This window comes from Opisthocomus hoazin, chromosome 10 (assembly GCF_030867145.1).
Source record: "Opisthocomus hoazin isolate bOpiHoa1 chromosome 10, bOpiHoa1.hap1, whole genome shotgun sequence".
Taxonomy (NCBI): Eukaryota; Metazoa; Chordata; class Aves; order Opisthocomiformes; family Opisthocomidae; genus Opisthocomus; species Opisthocomus hoazin.
In genome coordinates this window covers 10,993,535-11,018,143 of record NC_134423.1, presented here as the reverse complement: position 1 = coordinate 11,018,143, position 24,609 = coordinate 10,993,535, and the positions used below count along the sequence as shown (strand labels likewise).

The window sequence follows — 24,609 nt, the reverse complement described above, 5'->3', positions numbered from 1 at the left end:
GCAGTAGCTATATTGCACAGACAGATTTTAGACACTGCAGATGACAGCGGGATTTCCTGTTATCTTACAGAAAAGCAGAGCATTTTACAGTCACTGAAAAATAGAAACTCTTCTTGTTCAAATTGTTGCTGCTAATAAACAGTATTGGCCTTGCAGGAAGAATTTCAAGCTGACAAGCAAGCTGACCTGCCCAATCTGCGGTGTATTGGGTGCTCTAAAAGCATTCTCTCCTTTTAAGTGCTCTTTTTGATACCGTGTTTCAGAAAACCACGCTCATCCCTGAGAGCCAGATTTCCCCTGTCCCCCTGGGTCTCTGTGGCTGCAGCCCTGCCTTTTCACAGCACACTGCGGTTTGCAGGTGAAAGAAACAGATGTTTTCTGGGGAACGCTTTCTCCACACAACAAGACCCAAACCACCAAGCACTCTGTACCTGAAATAGCTGCGCTCGTAAGAAGGCAATCTAACCTGACACTGAAAGGCAACATGGTTGTTTTCCTGGTTTCACTGGATCTTAAAAGCTTTTTTGGCCCTTGTTGATCTTTAAATGCCTGCAGTCAGAGGTGTGCTTTGTGCTAATGTCTGAGTTTAAAAAAGAGGCCTCAGAGCAGCTCAAGGCAATGCCGCTGAATTGGGAGTACATCGCAAGGCTTTTCAGCTATCTGCTACTGAAATACACTTCATTTCAAGCATGCATAATTTATACTCTAAATGCCACCAAACCCGCCAGCCCGTACAGACACAGGTTCTTGTTCAGGCATGGAACCTTCCGCCACTGCCAGAAAATACCTGCACACCTGTATTTCTGGGAAGGCACTGCCAGCACGTTTAACCGAGAGTCTCATTCCAAGCAGAGAACAAGGAAAGCAGGCGTACGGTTGGGGCTGGGGGAGGGTTCTGCATGTGGGGGTCGCACCTCCTCATCCCCTGGCACAAGCACACACCTGGGGACGGGGTGCTTTCACTAAAGTCTGCCCCAAATGCCAAGATGCTTTTGCACTGAGGACAGAAAACAACTTGGAAAAGTTCTTCACCTGCTTCACACGTCTTACGGAAGACGCAAACCAAGCCTTCTTCAGGACTGCGCACGTTTACTGCCCTGGCCATCTGTCCACCAGCCAACAGAATGTACCAGGGCAGTATTTTCAAACCAATCTGTCGTTTCAAACCGATGTAGCAAAGAGATACAGACTGCTCTTCCTATCAGCAAAGGCCAATGCCAAACACCTGAAAGGGAATCCTGTAACGCTCAGCTCCCTTTGACTGGTGAGGAGAGCGGCCGACTGTTCTGGCTGCGCATGTGACCGCTGGCACACAAGACTGGAAGCACTGCCTGTTTTAATGTCATTACGTGATGGCCTTATTGATGACATTGGTTTACACTGCTTAGCTAGTTATCTATAAATAAAATATGAACGTATAAATAGGCACACGACACATGTGCATGTGTATGCAAAATATAAAACACAGATACTGGAAAGACACGGACCTGTTGGAGCGGGGCCAGAGGAGGCCCCAGCAATGCTCCGAGGGCTGGAACCCCTCTGCTGGGAGGAAAGGCCAAGGGAGCTGGGGCTGTTCAGCCTGGAGAAGAGAAGGCTGCAGGGAGACTTGACAGCAGCCTGCCAGTGCCTGAAGGGGCTGCGAGAGAGCTGGAGAGGGGCTGTGACAAGCGCCTGGAGGGACAGGGCAAGAGGTGACAGCTTCAAACTAAAAGAGGGAAGATTTAGACTGGATATAAGGCACTCTGCGGGTGGTGAGGCCCTGGCCGCCCAGAGGAGCTGTGGCTGCCCCCTCCCTGGCAGGGTTCAAGGCCAGGCTGGATGGGGCTTTGAGCACCCTGGGCTGGTGGAAGGGGTCCCTGCCCATGGCAGGGGGTTGGAACCAGAAGAGCTATAAGGTCCCTTCCAACCCAAACCATTCTATGATTCTATGATATTTTTTTTAACTTGAATAGTTTCTTATGAATAAAAAGCAATAAAGAGTAATGGCATAACAAAAGCAGAATAAATATTTCAGCAACAGATTAAGTTGCTGCATCATTACATTAGAGCAAACTGACAATTAACAAACTCATCTTAGTCATAAGGGAGTCTCAGCTGCTTTGGGCATAAAAGGCTATAAACAATTCCAGTTATCTCTCATTGTATTCTATGCTGCTGAAAGCAAGGAGTTTAAAAAAAATAAAGCCTCAAATGCACAACTGAAAGCAACTATTTGTGCATATAGAATGTATACACCAATAAAAAGTACAGAACGGCACATTACTATGGAACACTGCCTAAGTACTTCACGGCGATTTACAATGAGATGAAGGCCCCGCTGCGCAGTACGTGCAGTCAAAAGGGATCAGGAGTACAACGACATTTGCGGCTGGTGGCACGGAGGAAGTCCGTATGAGCAAGTCAGGGAGACCAGCTTCCACAGAGGGGCAGACTGCTTATATTATTTAAATTCTACATAGAGTTCTCTGCTGTCAGGGTATTTTAGTTTCAGCTCCAGAAAGGGAGGTGCTCTAAGAAATACTTCATTCTTCATAGTTTCCCTGTTTTTTTAAAACATTTTTTTTCTTATTTCTGCTACCTTGGAATTTTCAGCATCCAGCAGACTCAATTTTCCTACTTTCCTAGAAATAAACCCATCTCTTCAAATACGCAGCTTTACCCACACTTCCTTTTCCAGAGGAGAAACTTTCCATTTAAAAGTCCTTAGCCATAACGATGCCCTAACAATATTTATAGTAAATTAAGGAACTGCCAGTAAGTAGAAAGAAAAAGCACTTCCCTCTTCTTTCTCCTGGAAATGGCAACCTTAGGAAAACATCTGTGGGCGGTGATTGGGATCCTCTCGCTAGATGCACCAGGCGGAAGGACAGCCTTTACCCCCAGGAAGCGTGGTGACAAATCTGGCGTGGAAGATCCAATAGCTGTGAGCTGAGCAGGCAGAACGGGAAGAGCGAGGCAGCTCTCCCGCGTGTGAAAACCCACTCTAAGCTGTGGCAAACAAGGACGGTCCTACAACCTTCCCTGGAAAGTGAGAGCGATGGGGAGCAGTAAGATACACAGCGGCAGCGCTGTGGAGGAATTCAGCTGAGAGAAGGTTTTGCTGGATCGGGATGTCTCACTTGACAGCAGGGAAGGTCTGGTAGGGAAGGTTGCTCAGACTCCTACCTAGCTCGCATAAAACCAGAGCACCCTTCTGTGACGCTGTAACCAACCACTTCTGCACTGCTGCAAGTGCAGCGAAGTCAAATCAAGAAGAAGGGGAAGCAAGTCCCATCTCTTAGCGTGCTACCCAAATCTCTGTCACTGAAAAAACATGCGGTTCTTGGTCAGAATCTGTCTGACAGCTACTGGATTTTGTCTGATGAAGGTTTTCCAATCATCTGCCTCTTCTTTTCCTGCCAGACTCAGAACACACGCTAAAATGGTTCAGGGAATAATAAACTATTTAGAGCACAGTCCCATACAATCTCATCTGACCCAAGAGACAATGCTGTAATCTCTCTCTCCTGGCCCTATAAAAACCTAATAAATTTGGTGAAACACATAAATGACATCCCACCCAAGGCAGATCTCCTGTTTAGCTCCATAGTCCCTCAACAGTGACCTTTAATTGTTTCATCGATGACTTTAGTGAATGAGTCTGCAACCCCCCCGCATACAATAAATACCATTTGCATGTCTTTTAGATTAGAGCCCTTAAGAAAGGGATTTCTTTTGAAAGATTTCATTGTTAAATTATTTTACTTAATATTTTTATTGCCATTGATTGTACCACCTTCTGTCTCTCAAAGCTGAATTTTCTGAACTGGAAGGTTATTTCTTCTGCTTTGTAGCCTCCCACTGAGGATGCGAGTCCTCACAGTAGTGTCTCGCCCCGACTTTCCTCCAGAAAGCAGTCTTGACTAGGAGGTTTCTAAAGAAGCGGATCTTTCACCTCTACCGCTGCTGTCTGATAGCAGCATCTTCTCCTTACCACTCAGCAGCATTTGGAAAGTAGCATAAAATACACTTTGCAATAGAAGCCATTAAGATACACTCCGAGCAGGGAGGTTTTTCAAGGCATAAGTTGTAAGACCAAGTTATTGTCCCCTCACCACTTCAGAAATAGGAACAGCGCTGGCGGCTACGCTGCTCTGACACTACCAATGACACTGCCACAACCAGACCTTCACTGATGACAAAGTGGGTGGCTTTGGCCCTCGCTTTAGCAGATCGTGCTGCAAGAGCACTGTGTGCCGAGCTGAGCACGGCTGAGATGCGAGACATCTGTGCGTCGGCATGGCTGGTGGCTTTGGGCAGAGGACAGCCCAGGGGACCTCTTGGGGCTCTCTCCAACCTTGTTCTCTGTGAACAGGGATCAGCAGATCCCCAGCTAAGCTGGCTTGTTACAGCCAGCCTGAAGCAAACACAGAGGAACTTGGGTCTGCCTCTGCGAAACAGCCACATTTGTTGAGTCTAGAAGAACAAAGGTTGAGAAAGCATATGGCTACCAACAAAACAATCATTTGCTGGGCAAACATCAGGGAAACGGAAGAACAGTTTAAGCAAAAGGATTCAAGAACAAATGGTTATAAACGTAGAGTGGGAATTATGAAAAGATTTCTAATAGTTTAGAAAAGTGAGATGCTGGAACAGTGATATAATGGTGGCAGAGGGCAAAATACATCACTGCTGTCACAGGGAGCACAATCTGTTTACAAAAGGGATTATTGTGCAAGGGGCTGCATGCTTGGACAGGGGAAAACGTTCCAGTTCTGCGTTCCTGTATCTGTCAGCAATGACTTCACACCCTGCACATTAATGACGGGAGACAACTTCAACCTCACATGCGTGAGGGTACGGTCACCACTTCGGGAAGTGAAAAGCTTCTACCCCACCCATTGGGTGAATGCGAAATTCCAGAGCCTAACCTTCGCTAAGTACACACACATTTATGTAAGTGTTGCATAAGGTTTAATTCCTTTGATTCCTGCCTGGATGACCAGCGCGCAGAGAACCACAAAGCCTGAGGAGGCACCTACAAGAGAAGCCAAATCCTCCCTCTTCCACGGGTACGTGGACTTTAACCAGGGAGTGGCGTGCACTTAAGGTATAACCATTTCCAGGAGTGGGCTTCAAAGTAGATACATTTCAACATTTGAAAACAACTATAAACTATTTTTTATCTATTGTTCTGCAGTAACAGGGCGCTCTCAGAGCACTAACAGATGATCACCAAAGGAACTGGCTCCAAGTTCAACCAGCTCTGACTGCCTTGCAAGGAACAACTGACAAAATCCTTTCCAGCGCCCTGCTTTGCCTTCTCAGACAGCTTATGAATAATCTTAAGGGAAGCCGTCTGAAGCTCCAGAATCTTTCAAGTTCCCCTGCCAATATCCTATTTTCTTCACTTACAAAACAGTGGGTATCTATGGGGAGAGCAAGCTTTACTTTTCCCCAATCATGATTATAAATTGCAGCAAGCCCCCAAAGCAAAAGACTTACTGCTAACCCCATAAAAATGGAAATTTGACTCAGAATAGCTAAAATAAGCTTTCTGCGATGCGAAGTAACAGAGCTAGGATCCGGTTCTTGCTCAAAGGAATAGAAGGGTGGCATATTAATCTTAAACTATGGCAGTACTGTAGAATTTCAAAAACTGAAATGATATATGCAGGAAAATGAGGAATTTCCACTAGGGACTGTAATTCATACATTATGGGAGAGATTAAAGAATAATAAATTTTGGAAGGAAGTATTAATGGCTATATGGGGCACTGTGAGCCTGGCATTCCCCAAAGCCTGGAACTTTGTATACCAAACACTAAAAATGATTTGTGCAGGAGCAGAAAACATTAGATGTTATTCTGACCATGACCAGTTACATACTGTACGAGGTAAGAGCTCAGCAAGAGAAAAAACTTCCTTTATAATTTAGAGATGAACAGATAGGATAATATTTGCCATTATGTCAGATGGAAATCATCTCTGGGAAGAAGAAAGGAGATGACAGCACTTTGGATATTTCCCTTGCTCTTAGAGAAAGGCTGGCCACAATGGTCCCGAAAATCATTAGCGATGCTGCTGTGCGCTCACATGCAATAGGGTTCGCCCTGAGCTCTTCACAAACAGAGGCAGAGCAGCTCAGGAAAGGGCGCACAGTGCAGCAAATGTTGCGGCTCTGCCCTGGGTTTATAGCTCCTGCAGTCCTGCCCTTCTCCCGAGTCCCTCGTCTTTCCCGGTGTGGATAATGGCACGCCAAAGCCTGTGTTCCAGCCTTTGTGTTTGTCCGCTCTGGAGATCAATTTTTTTGGCAAGACAAATAAAACCTGCATTCAAAGTAAGTTAAAGGTGAAAAATTTCCTGCATCTTAGCCAAATTAATTAGAAAATACCATATATCCAAACATTTTCCACAGAGTTACTCCTACTATATTAGGAGGCCTCTTGGTGGACTACTCTGGGGAGACAGCAGGGTGTGAGGAAGCAACCACCCCACTACTCAGAGAATTAGCACAGGACTGACCAGCTTACAGCTGTCCTGCCTCAAGAAGCGGTCCTTCAAGAAGAGGCATGAAACACTAGCCGAGGAGTTGTGGGACACTTTCGGAGCCTGTTGACCATCTGACTAGAGTTCCTGCCTCTCCCAGTCTCGCACCAGCACTTCAGATACAAAGAGAAAGAGATTTGCAGAGAGAAAAGCTGGGAGAAAACACATACTGCAAGCTACCAAACCAGCCAGCACACACAGTGCTCTCCTGGTGCAGGCCACTGTGTGTGTGTCTACACAAATTCCCTGCGGTGCTGCGTGTACCATGTGATGCTGGGGTTACCTGACTGACTTTAGTGAACGTTGTAGTAAATGGCTACACAAAATCCAGTGTAAATACCAGAGTACAAGCTACAGCTGCCCCTGAGGAGCTTTAACTTATCCACTATCCCATAAAACTCCCAGGTAGGGAAATGAGTAAAAAGTCTGAATGCTTTCTTATGCCATAACCCCTTCGTGGTAAAGTATTCCTCCACACTGAATGTTCCCATTGTTCAACAGAGACTGGGGAAGTAAGATTAGCCTGAGATGGAATATCCCATTTTCTCATGCAGTGTGTTCTCTAACCAACTCAAGCTTGCTGGTTTGGCAGAATTCAGGGCTCTTCGAAGATGGTGATTTTTTTGAAGGCTGACAAAGTTAAGTTTGGCACAAACACATGCATTCCATGCCATATCCTACCCTTAGGTGTTATATGTAGGGCTAATATTCTGCCAGGGCAGAAAAGAACAGCACATCAGAGCCTGTTTTGCCTAGAAGCTGAACTGTGGCTTTGAACTGCAGCTTTTCTTTTAACAATATTAGCAACCTGGTCCCTTACTTCTCCTCCAACTAGTCAGTGTAATAGGCAACTGCAGATCTTTTTCAAACCTCACAAATGCCATGCGGCACACAGAATGATTAACTACAGTCATCACTCTGGAATCTTTCAGGAAGAAAAGCACAGCTTAGAGAAAATGGATGCGAAGCAATTCCTGATGTGGTCTGACACAAGAGGGTAACTTGCAAAACATAACCCTTGACTCAAAAGTCGGGATTTAGAACACTGGTGGCTGACAGCTTCAGGCAGATCAAGTGGTGTTGAAAGCCCTGAAGATAGCACAGCCAGTGTAATCACAGCACGTGAGAAGCGCGAGGACAGAGAAATGACCTACAGGAAGCATCTCAATTGTCTGTGTCTCAGGAGTATTTCATGTGCCTGAGCAGGTGGGGAGATGGGAGATACTACGCCAACTAGATATACCCCTTCCACACTGTGCAACTGGAAGCACCTTCAGCTGAAGACACGCTCTTCCTCCATCTGACACACCGCGTTCAGGTTTTGCTGATCCATGTGTTGGTCAGAATGGCCATGGTGCAGATGAAGAAAATGCTGACAGCATGCCAAAGTGACAATGGTGAAAGGTGCTGCAGCAACAGCCAGCATATTACTGGGAGTGCAAGGTGGTGCTGGGAGAGATGGAGAAGAAAGACCCAGTTGAGGTGGGGAGGGAGAAGACCCAGGCAGGGCTGGCTCATGACCCTTCATCCCCAGGGCTAGCTGCCTTTTCAAGCTGTTAGCTGAGGTTTTGAAGTCCTGTAGCTTACACAAGGGAAGCAATCTCTAAGCCAGCACTGCTAGTGCAGGATTCAAAGCCTTGGTAGGTTATTAGTTCTTTCCTTTGCAAAATAATCCAAGAAATTACAGGCAAAATCCTCTGCCTCAATGGACTGTTACCTGGATTGTGAACTAAAGCACTGAACGTTATTGCTGGGCTTGTGGTTTCTCACGCAATCTTAACTGGGCCCCTTGTCGGTGGTCCACCATGACGGTAGACTACCACGGATGGGTGTCCCTTGCTATAAATAAGACCACAGCACACTTTTTTTCTGTCCAACTCCTGCCTCATTCAACATAAGAACAACTGTTAAAATAGCCACCCAGATTTAGCTTCTGAAGACAAGCACCCAACGCATCGACAAAGGCTTTGTATGTAATATATGATACAATACTCAAAAAAAATCTCCTCTGGTATTTTTAGATGACTTCTAGGAATCAGAAATTAATTCTGTATACTCAGCATGAATGTTCAAATACAACATAACTGCACCTTACGTGATACGTAAAGTAATGCGTGTTTTCTTATTTGCTGAACATCGTTGTTCAGCGAAAAGCATGAATCTCTCTACTCCTGTAATCTAACTGAATGCAGAAGTCAGTCCTGCAGAATGTCTATTTTGTTGCATGTGTGGCCAGCATTTTACAGGGAGAAACAAATAATGAGTAATTGGGTTAACCTGGATGTTAGAATTAATACTTTGGACAGAAGAATTTTTAGATTAATCTCCACAGCACTAAAATTCCAGCAAGCCTCCTTATAATGTGCACAACGCTCTCCAGCTCCAAATGTAACCCTCAAGGAACACATGCATAAATTATAATATATCCACTGGGGAAATCTCTAAAATACTATGAAAAAGGGGAAAATGCATTTTAGGGGTCAGTCTGCTCAACTGCCTGCTTTTAAATACAATTTCAAATCAGGAATAATTAATGGCTGAACTGTGGTTAGCGCCTAGGTATTATTAAAGAGGAAAAAAACAAAAACAGTTTCTACATGCTTTAATCACTGTGTAGAGAATGGAAAGGATTATCATGTGAAAATGTCTGGTGAGCTTTTTCTTTTAATTCTTTTGATTAAAGTACTTCTGCGCCTTGAATTCTAAGTAGTTTGACCAAAATAAAGATACCATGCAAACCTCTAATTCAGATACATTCGCATACTGTTCATCTGCTAAAATAATCAAGCTAAGATGTCCCAGGAAGACTTGTGTATCACTAAGTTAGAAAGCACTGTCTCCTCTGGATTATTACGTTAAATGTTTCTGAGATCAGGACACATTCTACACTCCATTGTAAGGGTTGGGGGATCACAGGAAAAAAAACTATGAATTTTCCAAAAATACTTCTGGTCTAGCACTTGGGTGACAAAAATGGACCCAGGTACCTATAACTGTTGGTATTCCCGATCCACACCCCTGTCCGACAGACAGCTCGCAGACCACCCACAGGATTGCCCTCCACCGCAGTCACATGTCACTCAGACATCTGAGCAGGAGCTGCCCACGTAGCGCATCGCTCCCTTTCCAGCACCAGAGCTGCCCTGTCCAAGCAAGCCGGGCTGTCCAGCACTGACAGTTCTAAGCAGTCTGGTGAGAGCACAGCAAGGCAAGGCAGGCTCCACAGCTGATGCATGGGTCCTCTCTAAACCACAGAAATGCAAGTAGCCAAAGACCAAAACTGTTTTTCAATGCTGTTCTCAGTTGCCCTGCTTTTACCTCTGAGTGATTATCGTTTTGCCAATTCCGATTTGGCTGCTGCTTCTTTAGTGTTTGATGGATACGATCCTGAGGACACTGGAAAGGTACATCATAGCCATTTTCTTCCCGGGTCATTTTATTGGCTCTGTTCAGAATCTGTTAACAAATACAACAGCTCCTGCCACTCTGAAGCAGACGCAGCCTCTTTGCAAAAATGGGAAAATGCAGTCTCCAGGGTAAGCAACCAATTCACCGGTAGAGTGAAAGTATTTAGTGGGTTCAGTAACTCCATGTAAGGGACCAGCTGTGCCAGCGGGTAGCAGCACACAGGCAGCACTCACCATGTGGAGGTCGCAGCTCAGTGATGTTCTCAGTGGCTTCATCATCTGAATCTTCAGTTGCTACCACCTTGTACCTGTTGCTGCTCTGTTTGTTCAGCACATGCGGGACCTGCAACGCAGCCTCTCTCTCCGCAGCCAGATCCAAATCCTGCTGAGCGAGGTGGGCCCTCAGCTGCCTGATTTCAAACTAGAGAAAAAACAACACCACATACTAATGTCATATAAGCATGGCCAGAAGTCTGTATTCTACAGTTGGGGACCTGTTACTCAGTTTATCACTAAGCCACTACAGACTGGTGACAGCAAGTACAGCGTGGCTGAGCTGGGATGTGAGTCCCAGCTGCTGATGCTCTCCCCAGAACCCATTCAAGCTGTACCGTTGCTCCCATCATCCAAAAACAATGACTGCCTCATGCTGGTCTTCTATTTTGCACAAGTCTGCATCCTGCAGATAGGATTTTGGACAATTTTTAATAAATATAACTGCCAAATCAAATGAAATCTTTATAGAATACCACCCTTAACAGGCATTTAGGGACTTAGGTTCATGACAAATATCCCTAATCTGCTCGACTTTATAATAAGGATTTCCGTGGAGGGAGGTTCTCTAAGCAGTACCAGAATGGTTCTTCCCCCACTAACTGGGCAAGAGGGAAAGACACCACAGTCCTCTTCCAGCTGGAAATCTTCTGTACTCCACAGTGGGCAGAAAACCTGGGGAAGGTTGCCACTTTTCTGGCCACTCCCCTCAATCATATGAGCCATGGCAGTTAATGACTTTCTGCAGTCAGGAGGGTACTGGCCTCGTGACTGGTGTTATAAAGCAGACACTGACAAGAAGACACAAACTACCAGGTACAATCTGATTGATGGACACTGAATATTTCTCTTGTGTTTGACAGCCAGAGGTCCTCCACAATGCAAGAAGGAAAATACTTTTTCTGGTGAGGTGGCAGAGATCCTTTAAAGCCTTAAATAGGCACTACAAGATCGCACTGTCCTTCCCCTCTGCCATCCAGCACAGCTATGAGGCTGCGTGGCAGAGGGCTTCTCTTTTTCAAACTCTTTTTAAGATCAGTAGAGTACAGCAGTGACCAAGTCCTGTCTAATTATAGAGAGCCTGAGACAGAAAAGCAAATGAGGTGAATAATAGGCTGAGGCATCTAAAATTTAACATTGCTGGGCCTCCCACAGTTCGAGGCCTGAAAAGCCATCAGAGAGCACAATGCTACAGCGAGCCACACTGCATCTGTCACTCCGCATTTACAACAGAGATGGAATTAGCACCTCAATGCTTGAAAACTGGTGTGTAACAGCACATAGGCTAAATGAGTCTGGTTCTGGCTCTTGCCTCTCAGATGCTGACTCAAATTACTTGATTGTCAGGTTTTGGGATCCTGTCAGCGGACCTAGTTTGTTCCACCGCGGTCCACACCAGACACAGCACAAAACCCAGGCATGCTGCAGAGCACCAGCAGTTCCTTCAAGCCATGTAAGTGACTGGAGGGGAAACAAGAGAAGAGTTTCTGCAGATTGCAGAAAGAAAAAAAGAGGAAAGCAAAAGGGATTCCAGTTTGCCAGATTCGGAGACTATCTGCTTTCCAGAGCATAAGCGAAGGAACTACACTGAGTGGAAGACCCGTTGCAAGACTCAAATCTAGAGAGCAAAAGTCAGTTTAAGCTTTCCAGATCACTTTCAAACCACCTAATATAGGGATCCAGGAAAGCACACAGCTTTTTCCCTGCCTCAAAATCAGTGGACAGAGGTCTGGCAGCTGCAGACAGCTGGCTGCACGAAATGCTCACTGCTCTGAACCAAAGGTCCTCCGGCAGTGGCAGTCAGAGGGGTCAGATAGTATCAGCAAATGTCAAAATACAGCCCTGCTCCTTGATTTCTGCAATGAAACCTCCATGGTAGATCCCAGATGGTGGGTTTTGTGTTAACCTATCAGCCAGGAAGTAGCAGCAAACTGGTAGTGCTAACTCTTTTCCCAGCCAGCCCTAAGCTTCCCGAGGCTGAAGGCACCCATGCCATACCAGAGGTGCCCGTATCAACGTGTCGTTCAGTTGTGAAAGGACTGTCCGGACTTCAGCTTGACAAGACAGAGGATTTCCGGTTTTATCCTTGACTTGAAAGAAAAAGAAATCTTAAAATATCTTCCATTTCATCTTTAAAGGGAGAAAGATACCCTTTTAGACACTCCCTTGCCCTTGGTTTAAAGGAAGAAATGTACTCAAACACGACAGGCAGAAAATAAATCTGGAGATTTATTTAAAAATAATTGCCTAACCGTAGCTACTTGCCTAGCTCAAACTACAAGGCAATAACAATTAGGCATCATTACTGTTTTTCTGCATTTCACATTTCATCCTTCAAAAACATTCCTGTGTGTCAGCAAAAGAAATATTGCCACTAAAATGCTTAATTTTGGCCTAGAGGCAGGATATGATTTCTTGTTTTCAAGGAAGAGAAAACAATTGACAGGTCTTTTATAACACAAATACACAAAACTACCTAACTGTCAGCTCAACAATTGTATTTCTGCATCACACCCATTTTAACCAGCTCATGCATTTACAAAGATATGCTGAACCTCGTGACAATCAAATGCCTGGAGGGAACCACTGCATTTTACAGACGTGTAAAAGGAAGGTGGTCTTTCGTGCTACAGAGAACCTACAGCACACACGGGGGCAGACACCTTTCCGACACCCGCTCACATGTCCCAACCGATAAAGCAAGCCTTTCCAAATATCCAGAGATTACTGTCAATCTTTAAAATATCCATGCCCAGTCACCATCCAGCTTTCAATAGATGAGTTCATAAATTTTATTGTTTAATACGGCTCTGCCAACAAGCTATGAACTACTCAGCCTGGCATGCTTGACCAAGGAGCAGTCTGCAGCCGTTGCTGGGATCACCATGCTGGACAACTGCACTTTGTCCAAACAATTTTTTATTTCCTATTTATACAGGAAAAATTACTACCTTGGTTGAATGCCAGCCACACAGACAGCACGAGAAACTGGAATCCAGAGAGAAGGTGACTGCCCCAGGTACTCCGGTGAACAGCTAGTATCTCTGCTAATGTCAAACCCAGAAGGGGCTTTGCTGCCATCTTATGCCCGAGAGGCAGAAATACATGCTCGAGCCTACAGCAGCAGGGGCAGCACCTGCTCGTGAAGACTGCGAGAATGTCACGTTCTAGCAGAAACTGAAACCCAGACCTGATGTCTTGGCTCATGCCTGAGGATGAGCAGTGTATGCAGGACTTGCAGCTTCTTAAGTGATACATGAACCCTCTTCTTGCTAGCTGCAAACACAATCCACATGCTTGTCTTCTTTTCAGCTCTTAACCTGGAGCTAGTTCAGCTGGTCTAAGATCCAGAACTGAACATGAGACTGTCATTGAATTCCTAGGCACAGCCAAGCAGCACAGTGCTCTGGACTTCAACATCACGTGCAAGGTGAATAACAGCACATAGAGGTGTTCAGAAAGACAACAGCAGAAACTGAGGTTGCCTACAAAACCACGCAGCTGCAGCTGGTTAACACAGGCTCTCTCTTCCACGTTTCCATGACCTCTGCTGGGCAGCTTCCAGGTCCTGTTTGTGTTTACCCTGAAGTTTATGTAGCCATTAAAAAAGGGGAAAGCTAGAATTAAATGCTGCTGTGTGTGGAACTGTCTTTTTTTTATTGACAGGGAAGAGGGTATTGATTGTAATAATGGTGTTTGTCTCACTCCCACAGTCACTGTTACTGATCCAAAGCGACCCATACAATGTGTTCCACAGAGATGCAGAACCGTAACTCTTGTTACAGACACACAGCATAACACAGAGCCAAAACCCAACTCAATATACTGCTTCCAAATGCAAACGCAAACTCTCTAAGTCTCTGGCATCTTCAAAAATGGGCTGAGTGGGATGGAAAAATCACCATTTATCATAAGGATTGATTTAAGAAAATGATTTATTGATCTTACTGAATAAAATATCTGGGAAATGTTAAACAAGAAACAGATTTTTGCTCACAAAAGGCATGCGTCTGCTCAGGAGATCAGTTCAATATTAATTGTTTCCAATTATCACTTCAAAATTATCCCAAGGTATTACAGAAGCTGGAAACATAGTTTTGGCCACTAAAAGCAACGTACTAAAAACAAAGGTTAAGTCTAAGAGAAGTGGGTGTTCCTTACAGGTGTAATTCAAGGAGAGACTGCATGAGCAAATTATGTCATAGGTGCTTATATCTATTGAACATTATATTGAGCACTGACCTCAGGCAGTTCTAATGTGTAAAAGAGCTAATGAGATTGCTCTCACTGCATGTCTTGCAGTCCAGGGTGGGTTAAATAAATCATTAAAAGGTATAAAATATAACAGTCTTTATAAGTAAAAATTCTGGGCCAAGTTAAACACATGAAATTTCTATTTGCAGTGGGAGCTGATATAGCTGTCTGCAGACTTGGGCCTCTGTAACACAGAGTACTGCAGGAGAGCTGTACTGAGAAAACCATGTTTCATATTTTCAGGTAGACCACCCTTCCTTCACCCTGGAAGGAAGGATGAATATTATCCGTATCATGAGGAAAAATAGAAAAAAAAAGCACATAAACTTATACCCGTGCTTCGATGTTAAATTAAGATTAACACAGAGCTGACACCTAGGAGTAAAGAACCTTGTCAATCCCACAGAGAGCCAGTGGGCAAACAATGCTGCTGTGTGGAAGATGACTTGTGGCGATCAAAGGTAAGGTAACCCATCTCCTGACTCCAGATAATGACAAACTGAGCACTGCTCCACTTGAGACTGCTACTGACTTTATTTACCAGGGCACCTATGATATTCTTTATCTTTAATTACATATACTTTGGTAGTTCGTGGTGGGTTCTTTTATCAGTAAGTTCCTAACATACTTTGCAACAGAAAAGATGTATTTGAAAATTTCACAGAATCACAGCATAACCTAGGCTGAAAGGGACCTGTGAGGATCATCTAGTCCAACACTCCACGTAAAGCTCAGGGTGCTAAAAGCCTGTCCTGTCAAGTGTTGAACATCTCCGGGGTTGTGTATACCACAGCCTCTCTGGCGATCTGCTCCATGCCATGACCATTCTCCTAGTGAAAATGTTTGTTCTTATATTTAATAGGAATTTTGCATACTCCAAGCTCGTGTACCGTCACTGTGCACCTCTGAAGAGAGCCTGGCTGCACCCTCCCACAAGGGAGTTGAAGACAGCAATAAAGCTGTAATACACCTGGCTAATGTGAAAACACACTTACACCAAGACAAAGGGAGATGCAGACCGTCTCATGAGTAACTAGACTGTCAGGCATGAAGAGAAAGTTCATTGATTGTAAATTTAAACTTACTTAGCGCTTTCAAAATTTGTTACATGTCCTGTTGTAGCACAAATGCAGCAATATTTTGGCAGGAAACAGACCAGAAAGAACTACGGGGCACAGGTGTGCTCTTCCTCACTCAAGGAATGCATTAGGTGATGATTTATAAGCAGGTAAAATGACAGAGACCTACCTAGAGCTCTATATAACATCTCCATTTACACGCCTGGCTTTATAACACATGCCACCCATCCTACCTGACATTTCACAACACGCACGTAAGACTCAAAAAGAGACTTAGCAGTGAATCATATAGTACTGCCCTTTAATGGTCCAGCAACAGAGTATGACTGACACAGTTCCTGAGGGATCAGTGAACATCTTATCCAGAAGCTTACTCATGTCTAATGCAGGAGCAATAACTTTGCTCAATTCTATTAGTGCTGTCTGTACAGAATGCCCTGCCCTAAAACTCATCTGCCACTGGGATACAATCCAATGTTTATTTCCATTAGTTTAGCCATTGTTGGTAACAATAAAAATCAAGAGACAGTTGCAAACTAATGATTTATGGGCAGAATGAAACACAGGATGACCTTGGCTGCCTTCCATTCACCAAGCAAATGACTGGTAGTTAGAAATAAATTAAAATCATTGCAAAAGGATAACATAAGTTATTTCTCCGATAGGTAATTTTACCAGCTAAATAGCCCTGTCATTAAACTAGCAGCTGTTGTACAAATTATATTCCAAGATAAAAAAGAAATTATAGCTTCCATAGTTGTTGCAGCTTTGAGAATGATGAAAAACCCAATTCTCTAGGAGCTGACAGAAAAGGAGCTCTTGCGATAAGGCTGAATACATAGTCTTGGCTGGACTGTACTAGGCTGAATCACTCTTACAAAAGTTAAGCAGAAAAGATCATGTAAGTAGATCTACTATCAGAAATGGAAATTCCTTCACAGGTGATTCCAGAGGAAAAAAGCCATATTCCCTGACTGGAACTTCTATTGTTAATGAAACTCTGGAACTTTGTTTTGCAATTTAAGTTATTCTGATAAAACAATACCATCAGCAAGATACTCTGTTCATATTTTTGACAGTAATTGCAGTGAGACTTTTTACCTTTACCCAGTTTTAGAAATCCCTGTTACTGTGGTTGTTAATATTTCTCATGTTTTGTGAAGTCCTGTACAGATATCTCAGCCCTTTCAGTATTTTCTGCCTTGATTGCCCTCACGCTCCACTCCCTTTTAATGACTTCTTTCTTGGCCAATGGAGAATAAATAAAACAGCAAACTATTCAAACAGTTTCGGTGGGGTACTAGAGAGAACAAAGTGGTGGTCCGTGCAACTATAATTTATAAAATATATTCTGGTTTTCACATGTATGGCTAGCCAAAAATCAACATCTGGAAAGAGTTTTCACGTTTGCAAAAGTACATCTCCTATGTCATTCAGGAAAGAAAATGTACTTTATAGTTGTGATACCCTATCACTGGCAAAAAAATATACAACTGAGAAAAGAAATAGAATTTAAAAAGTAAGATGAAAGGAGGCTGTGTCTTTCCTGCTTTTATTGCTTTAAAAGAGGAGGGCACGGGACTTTTCAGAAAACTGGCCATCAATTATTTTTGTTTTAAATCCCGAACAAAACAGGCTGATTTTTTTTCCCCAATTCCTCTGCAGAAATAATGAATATTCTGTCTGAAACTTTCAAAACAACTTCATCTGCAGAAGATGCCAGACCTCGAAAATTTCAACCCCAATTGCCTGACAAGCGGCAAAGCAGTAATCAACTGAACACAGGATCTCAGAAAAGGAAGTGCTGGGAAATCTTTCTAACAGGAACGTTTTCAGTCCTGTCTATAACTACTAAACAAATGCAGATCCTCCATGTGGCCACTAAGATGCAGCCTCAGGATACATCAGTATCTACCTCCATTGCTGGGATGCAGGCAACCATGGTGGCTTGCCCGTTCTTGCTCCTTGGGCTGGCACTAGTGTGCCCCAGCATGTACCTGAGGCCCCAGGTCAAGCCCCATGGGCAGCTCCAGCCATCCCATCTGCCTGTGCCAGAGCTGGTACCACACCGACATGACAAACTGGAACCTCTCCTGACCCAAGAACAGCCAGACTGCCGCAGGCAAACCTCCGCTCAAAAACACAGACCAGCACACTTGAACTCCATGAATAAGCAATCCTTTAAGAACGTCAGGAAAGATGATCAAATGAAAAATCAAAAACCTGGCAGAATTATGGACATTAAATACCATTAGGAGACATTTTCCCCACCAGATACTGTACACAATGTCAATGTGAATATTATGTTGACAGCTTGTTCTTGACTGAATTATGAAGCTTATTAATTAACAAAGGAAGGATGCAGTAGTTGTGTCAATGTCTTTTGTTGCTAACTGTAGCAAATTAGTACATTTACCTCATATTATACAGCTGAGACATTTGTTTGGCAGGAAGTCAGGACAGTAAAATAAGAGGGATTAGTATGCTGTCATTTTTCTATAGTCCATATTTTTCCATAGCTGATGACACCTGAAAGCCAGGAGAGACCTACTCTGTTTTCACAGATTTACCCATCTACCAATGCAGTATTTCTCTGTGCTTGACGTACAGCTCTACTGTAACCATCAGAGCTCAGATTAGGGCCACTGCGCTCAGACACTTTGCAAGCTAGACATGCAGGTAAGGAGTACGTGGACCAGAAGAGAGAGCGGCAAAAGCTGCTCCTGAACCCCATTTGGGATAACGAGCTCTCCTTTACTCAAAGACGATGAAACAACAACACCGAAAATTGTTGAGATTGAGAGTATTGTCAGGCTGCATAACACGTTTCCTAAAAATGAATGCTTTTAAAACTATGATTGTCAAGAACTTTAGCCTAATAGCATGGTCTGACAGACAAAACCCTAAAAGGAGACTCCAGAAATCGCTGATTTGCCTAGTGCGTTTAGTCAAAGGATAATCTCTCCCCTGTACAATGGGAATATTTCCCTGTTGATTTCACAACCATGGCAGAACCATGAATCACGTAATATCATTGTGCAACGTAATGATGAAGAGGACTGCAGTTTTGCCACTGAAGATACTTACATAGTTGGAAGTAACTAATTTTTGGAAAAAGTCAAGCCTAAGCTTTAGAAATTTGTTATTGTTAAGGTCAGAGATGCTCAAAAAATAGTGTTATGAAATGACACCCACTGTCAACAGGTCTTCTGAATTCACCACACAGACAAGGCAACCTAACACCACCAAGAGTTCATCACAGAATCCTAGGCTGAGATCCAGAAGACCTGGAACTAAATCTAAAAAGCCACTTAGGGACCTAAATATTGATGGTTTCACAAGTATTTCTGGTTCTTTGGTAAAAGACAGGCACCTAAATCCCTGCTTCAGATTATGTACCTTTTGGGCAGTTGGTCTGTTCTGGGATAAATCGCCTCTCCTCCGGTCTGCTCAGGCCCTTCAACTTTTTGACCAATTGAGCCATTCAGACTTACAGGTCCCCTCATTTTGTATGTGAAAAGCACCTACCACAAGTGGGGAGTGGGAACTGAAGATAGAAATCTCCAGAATTTGTGTGGACACCTCATAGTCAACCTTACAGCTGAAAAAAGAAGTCACTTGGGGGGTCATTCTGTTGTGGTTTGATGGTCACTCGAACGCCTCACTGAGCCGGGGCCTCAACATACATGCCTGGTTTCTAATTTAAAGCAGGTTATTCAAGTACTCATTTGCATGAGACAAACTGCAAAAACTCCTGGCTCATTGCCCAAGCAGTAGTTTTACATCTTTTTCATGTCAATATATTCATTTGAGATATTTTAAGCCTCACCTTCCCTTAACTCAAGGCTGAATCACTGAATATTTGGGGGCCCGACAAGAGTCTTAAATCTTGACTTGCTTCCAGCAACTAGAAGCTTCTATTGCAACATTCTGAGTCTGCCAAAAGAAGCTCTGACTGACCTACAGGGAAGCTGCCTTCTGCATTTAAAGCAGGGAGATCCATTAGCTTTCAACCGCACGTACTCTTCCTAGGAATACGGCTTAATCTAGCTGCAGTCTCCAACAACGTCAATGATGTTTGCATGTTCTTAGTGTTATGTCAAGCTAGCTGTACTCATTCAATAAATCACATACTGGAAGCATTCTTCTATTCCTCACATTTGTTTTCCTCACCTTAAAAAAGACAGGCACGGCAGCAGAGGGAGACAACTGCTGCCTGACAAACAGCACACTGACAGTGTCCTGGCTGTGGCTAATGCTTCCTTAACACTGAGACCTGTCACTTACACCAGAAGCCCTAGTGATACTTCTCAAACCTTAGCTTGCAGCAAAGCACATGAACTGTTTGATTTGCCATGACAAGCTACGCGTAAATACAGACATAACTGAACTTTACCCCTTGTTCTTGGCAGATCTGGGTTAGTCTTTCCAGCTGCTCATCTTGAATAACCTTTGCCTTCTCATATTGCTGAATCATCATCTCCATCTCCACTTTCACTGGAAGGACATAGGCTGGAAAACACAAATAAGCACTTAAAGTAACCCAGCTGTGATTTGTTTTTTCATCAGCGGCAAAAGCTTCACGGACTTTTACAGGCCAAAGAATGTCACTCCTTTCACTTGCATCTAGACAACCAGAGTATTTCTTAGAGAAATAGCACGAGAGTATTTCTTCTGGGAAATTATTTCTAACACATGTCATCAGCAGGGTCTAGATCTTGTTTGGTTAGATCTCCGTTTGCCTGGCTGAGCTGAAATGTATCCTGCATGCTCTTCCTAGCTTCCGCTCCACTAATACAGATCTTTTCCAGCGTTTACCACAGATTTCCTGAATGACTGGGGAGGAGGAATTTCTGCCTAGAGTTAGGCCCGTCCCCTCTGAACCTGAACAGCATGGCTCCCTTAGGAATAGCACTATTCCAGAGCCCTACACATTTAATTCCTAGACTTTGCGGTAAGAAATAAGTCCTTAATGGAAACAGCAGACTAAGAAGGATATTTTAAAAAACAAAAAGGCATTTATCTTCTCTTTCTTTTCAAGCTACAGCCCAGTTTTCAACAGGTCTTCTAAACGCCTCTGGAAATTTTGCTCCTATCATAACTATGGCAAATTCACACTGATCAGCAAAGCTGTTCAATGCACATCACGATTCCTGATGTTTTCTGAAGCTACATAAGATCCTGAACTTTTCTGGTACACTTCAGTCAGAGGGCTAAGACCTTACCTCAACTCCGAACACAGAGTTTCCCTGGCACCTAAACCCAAAACAACAATGCGACTCTGATCTTTCACACATGAGCAAAGTGACCCTTCATTTATTCCTTTTCCACCCTTTTTCCCTGTAACCTGCAATGCCTGAAACCACTGAACACAAAGCAGCCTACGCTTAAGTCCTTGCTTTCGGCACAGTCACCAGTTCCACTCCCTGCAACTTCGACTTGCTGGGGCTTTCTCATCTCCCCGAGGGCTTCCCCACAGAGGTGTGTGCAAAATGGTACTGACGCATGGTCCATTATTATCCTGTACAACACATCAGCATTGCAGAAAGCACCGTCAGCACGGAACCCCCATGGTAAGAAAATGATCCTGGAACATAAAACTTGTGTTGCAGACAAGAACTTAGAAAAGAAAGCCCCAAGACAGAGCTAGCTGGATGGAAATGGGGAGGGTGCAGCAAATATCAGAAAAGCAGACTGGAAGCAATTATTTTGCAGAATCAGGAATGACATCTGGTGCCAAGAGACAGGAAGCGGGTCAGGGCATTTACTTCACAGGACAGGGGATGTGAAGGTGCCTAACAGAAAACCCAGCCAATCAATTATCAAGGCTCACAGGGACCAGGAGACACAGCCATGAACTTGAGACTCCTCCACAGGAGTCACAACTCTCTTCCCATTCAGTACTTTTAAAGTGTAAGAGCAAGGAGAACAATAGAAACAGCGGTTGCAGGCAAACTTTTAATATTCTTAAAATCCCTTTCTTCCCAGCCTGCCAGGTAATTCTTGGAGTCACAAACTGAAACACCACTCACCATCAATGATCCTCTTCACTCTCCATATTCGTAATGTGATAATAAGGCTGATAGCATCCCATGGGCTGCTGGGGCCGTTAGCCACTGTTGAGGCCACCATTGGTGCCAAGGACAGGATTATGACAGCACCATCAAACACCTGGAGAGAAATCAGTTTTTTCAAACCCTTCCTAACGATCATAACCCTGCCGTTCCTGCTTGGGGTTTTGAAGGGCTCCCACTTTGCTCCAAATAAATGCAACTGTGGTACATATTTGAAAGGGATACGAGAAGGAGCCAAGCCCCAGAAAGGCTGCATCTTTTTTAGGCAGCACAACAGAATTCCTTAGTGCATTTTATGAGGTGAGGAGAGATGAACCATGGTGGGAGGGCAGGGAGGCAGAAAGGTATTTGGAAACACTGGCCAAAATCCCCAAGTAGAAGTGATAGCCTAAATGCTATTACAGCCAAAGAGTTTTATTATCTTTGGTATTTATTACCTGTTACTTGGCATAATGTCATCCCAAAAAAGCATGCAGTCCCTACCCATAGATCTTACTGTCTAAACGAAGAGATCAAGAAGACAAGTAGAAAAAGATGGCGCAAAGCGACTTGATGGCTCTTGGCCACGTCCTGACTACACAACATGTGCGGGAACGTCTGTGCATCAAGACAGAAAGACTCCCTGCTCCCACCTTTATTGGGCAGCTAGGTTTTCAAAGATTTTGAGAAACTGGGACTATTCAGAATGATTTGTATGACATTAGTTGCATTGGGATTAGGTCAGAAAAGGCAATTGTGCAAAGTATTAGACAGAAATGCATGAGTAAATACATTTCAGAGCAAACTGGCAATAGTGTTGTGTCTGTCCTATCCTTGCCTAGCAGGGTAGAACAGAATTCCATGTTTTCGTTCCTGCTGAGACCCTTCCCAGCTGCCAAAGACCATTGATTAACGTTTGCATAAGGAGGCAGGACATAGATTTTACAAGCACCACACTCAGAATTGTGCATAACAATTCAGTGTACTGAAAAAAACACCTCTTACTGCCATCCTTTGATAGGCAGTGAATCATATCACTCCATTCCAAATTACCAAAATAAATTATCAGAAACTTCTGCATTCAGCCTCAATAATGAGAATCTCTGGATCAATGATTTGTTTCACTTCAGTTTTTTAGCTGAACAAGTTAAAAGGCTTACAACTTCATATAAAAATGTGCAAGCCTCTAGACTCACTTAATCTCTGAGAAAACCCAGATTTTCTTCTGGTGCATCCTGTGCAGCATTAGTTTATCAGACAGTATCAAGAAAGAGTTTTTAAATTTCCTGATCTCCAGATTTCTGCTCAGATTGGGATTACGTGTTGCTTCTAACACATGCATTTCCTTATCCGTCTCTGCAACAGTATGCACATTCTACCTAATTTTTATTTGAGCTACAACTTACAGCATTTATCATAATTCAATTTAATTAAAAAAATATTTTCACAATAAAACTGGGGGTTTTGCCAAACCAGTATTTTCTCTCAGAAAACTACACACAATTTTTCAACCAGTTACAATTTCAACTTGATTGTGGGAACAGTTACACAAGTCACACGAGAACTTTTACTTGTATTGCTCATTATCTCAGAGTAGCAGTATCAACAGTTAGACTAGCACAGCTCTAGCAACACAATAAATCAACACATAGAGCAAAAACCCCACAATCTCTCCCTTAATAAAGTATTTCCAAATATCGCACTCTTCTGAGTCTCTCTCAGAAAAAGGGACTGCATCATACCAGTATGTATACACACACATAATGAGCAGGAGAGATGCATATTTACCTGAGTTAACAGATACTGTATCGCATCAGGTCTGTAACAAAGCCACTCAAAGCAGTTCTTAATATTCTTACTGTGCCTGCCTGGAAAACAGTACGAAGAATAAGAGTGCTTACCTCTATTTTGTTTTCAATGTAATCCCATATGCCAAGGACCACAATCCTCAAAACAGTCTAGTAAAATAGATTAGGGGAAAAAAAAATGATTAATATTGCTGTAATTTTAAACAAACATTTAGTCCTTCGTCTATTTAGGGGATTATTTTTTGTCTTATTTAAACATTATGCATTTCTTCTGAATAATAATGAGGATCTATAAATAGCTACACTTATGTATTATAAAAGCAGGTATTGCTTTCCAGTCTCTATGTTGACTCGTGAAACTTCCCTAAACAAGTTCCGAGTTCAAATGTTCATCAGCCTTTCCATCCTCCTAAAATTTCTCTTTAGACTTCTGAGATTTAGATTACCAGCCCTCCACACCCCAGCCCCCTAACCCAAGCCTACATAAGATCCACTGTGGGGCCCCCTGAGTTGGAACGGGGGAAGATTCTCTTTTCTTGCCATCTTTGATACGGCAGCGCTCACTGTCTTCTGAGAAGAGAGGCACTGCCCCCTCTTGATGCCTAAAGATACCGACATTTCATCAGTCTGAAGAGCAGAAGCTCTCATTCTCCCCCTCTGGAGTACAGGGCTGTTATCTTATTATAAAATCCCAGAAAGCACAGGATAAAGGGGGAAAAATGTCTCTGCGATCCTCCTCTATTAAGCAAAACAGCTACAAGTAGCATCAGTAGCTAGAAAAGAGGAATAAAGAATGAAGACGGAATGAACCAATGGTGAATTCCCATTAAAAACCCAATGGCAGCTTTCCTAATGTTTAACCCAGCTTCCAGAAGATGCAACATAAAAAGAAAAAAAATCTATTGATCAACTCATGATTGACACCGAACTCACACAAAAGCGTAACTGGTTGGGATGTTTTCTGCCAATAGGAACATCAAGGTCAGATTCTGACAGACGCTACAGACATGAAGAGTCTAACTGCAGCCACGTGCCTTGCAAAGAAGATCAAAATGCTACTTTCTCTATTAAAGAACAGTACGAACGATAGAGAGCTTGGCAGGCCTATGTGTGAGGGGTAACCATGCCAAGAACTGTGCAGAAAAATTAAGTGACTGTGAGGAATATATGTATCTCCTCTTCATTACAAATACAAATACATTAA

General features: G+C 43.5%; 1 protein-coding gene across 2 annotated transcripts in view; it reads right to left on the bottom strand.

Annotated features, from left to right (window-relative positions):
- TMEM266 (transmembrane protein 266) overlaps positions 1-24,609 on the bottom strand; it is an 89,453-nt gene that overhangs the window by 9,047 nt on the left and 55,797 nt on the right. The window contains exons 9-12 of one of the 2 annotated variants that reach the window (XM_075431252.1): positions 23,499-23,555; positions 21,577-21,715; positions 19,941-20,056; positions 10,173-10,359 (exon numbers count right to left, since the gene is read on the bottom strand). In XM_075431252.1, coding sequence (XP_075287367.1) covers positions 10,173-10,359; positions 19,941-20,056; positions 21,577-21,715; positions 23,499-23,555 — 499 coding nt within the window. Of the gene's footprint in view, positions 1-10,172; positions 10,360-19,940; positions 20,057-21,576; positions 21,716-23,385; positions 23,466-23,498; positions 23,556-24,609 lie in introns of both variants that reach the window. The other variant, XM_075431253.1, reaches the window with a different exon arrangement.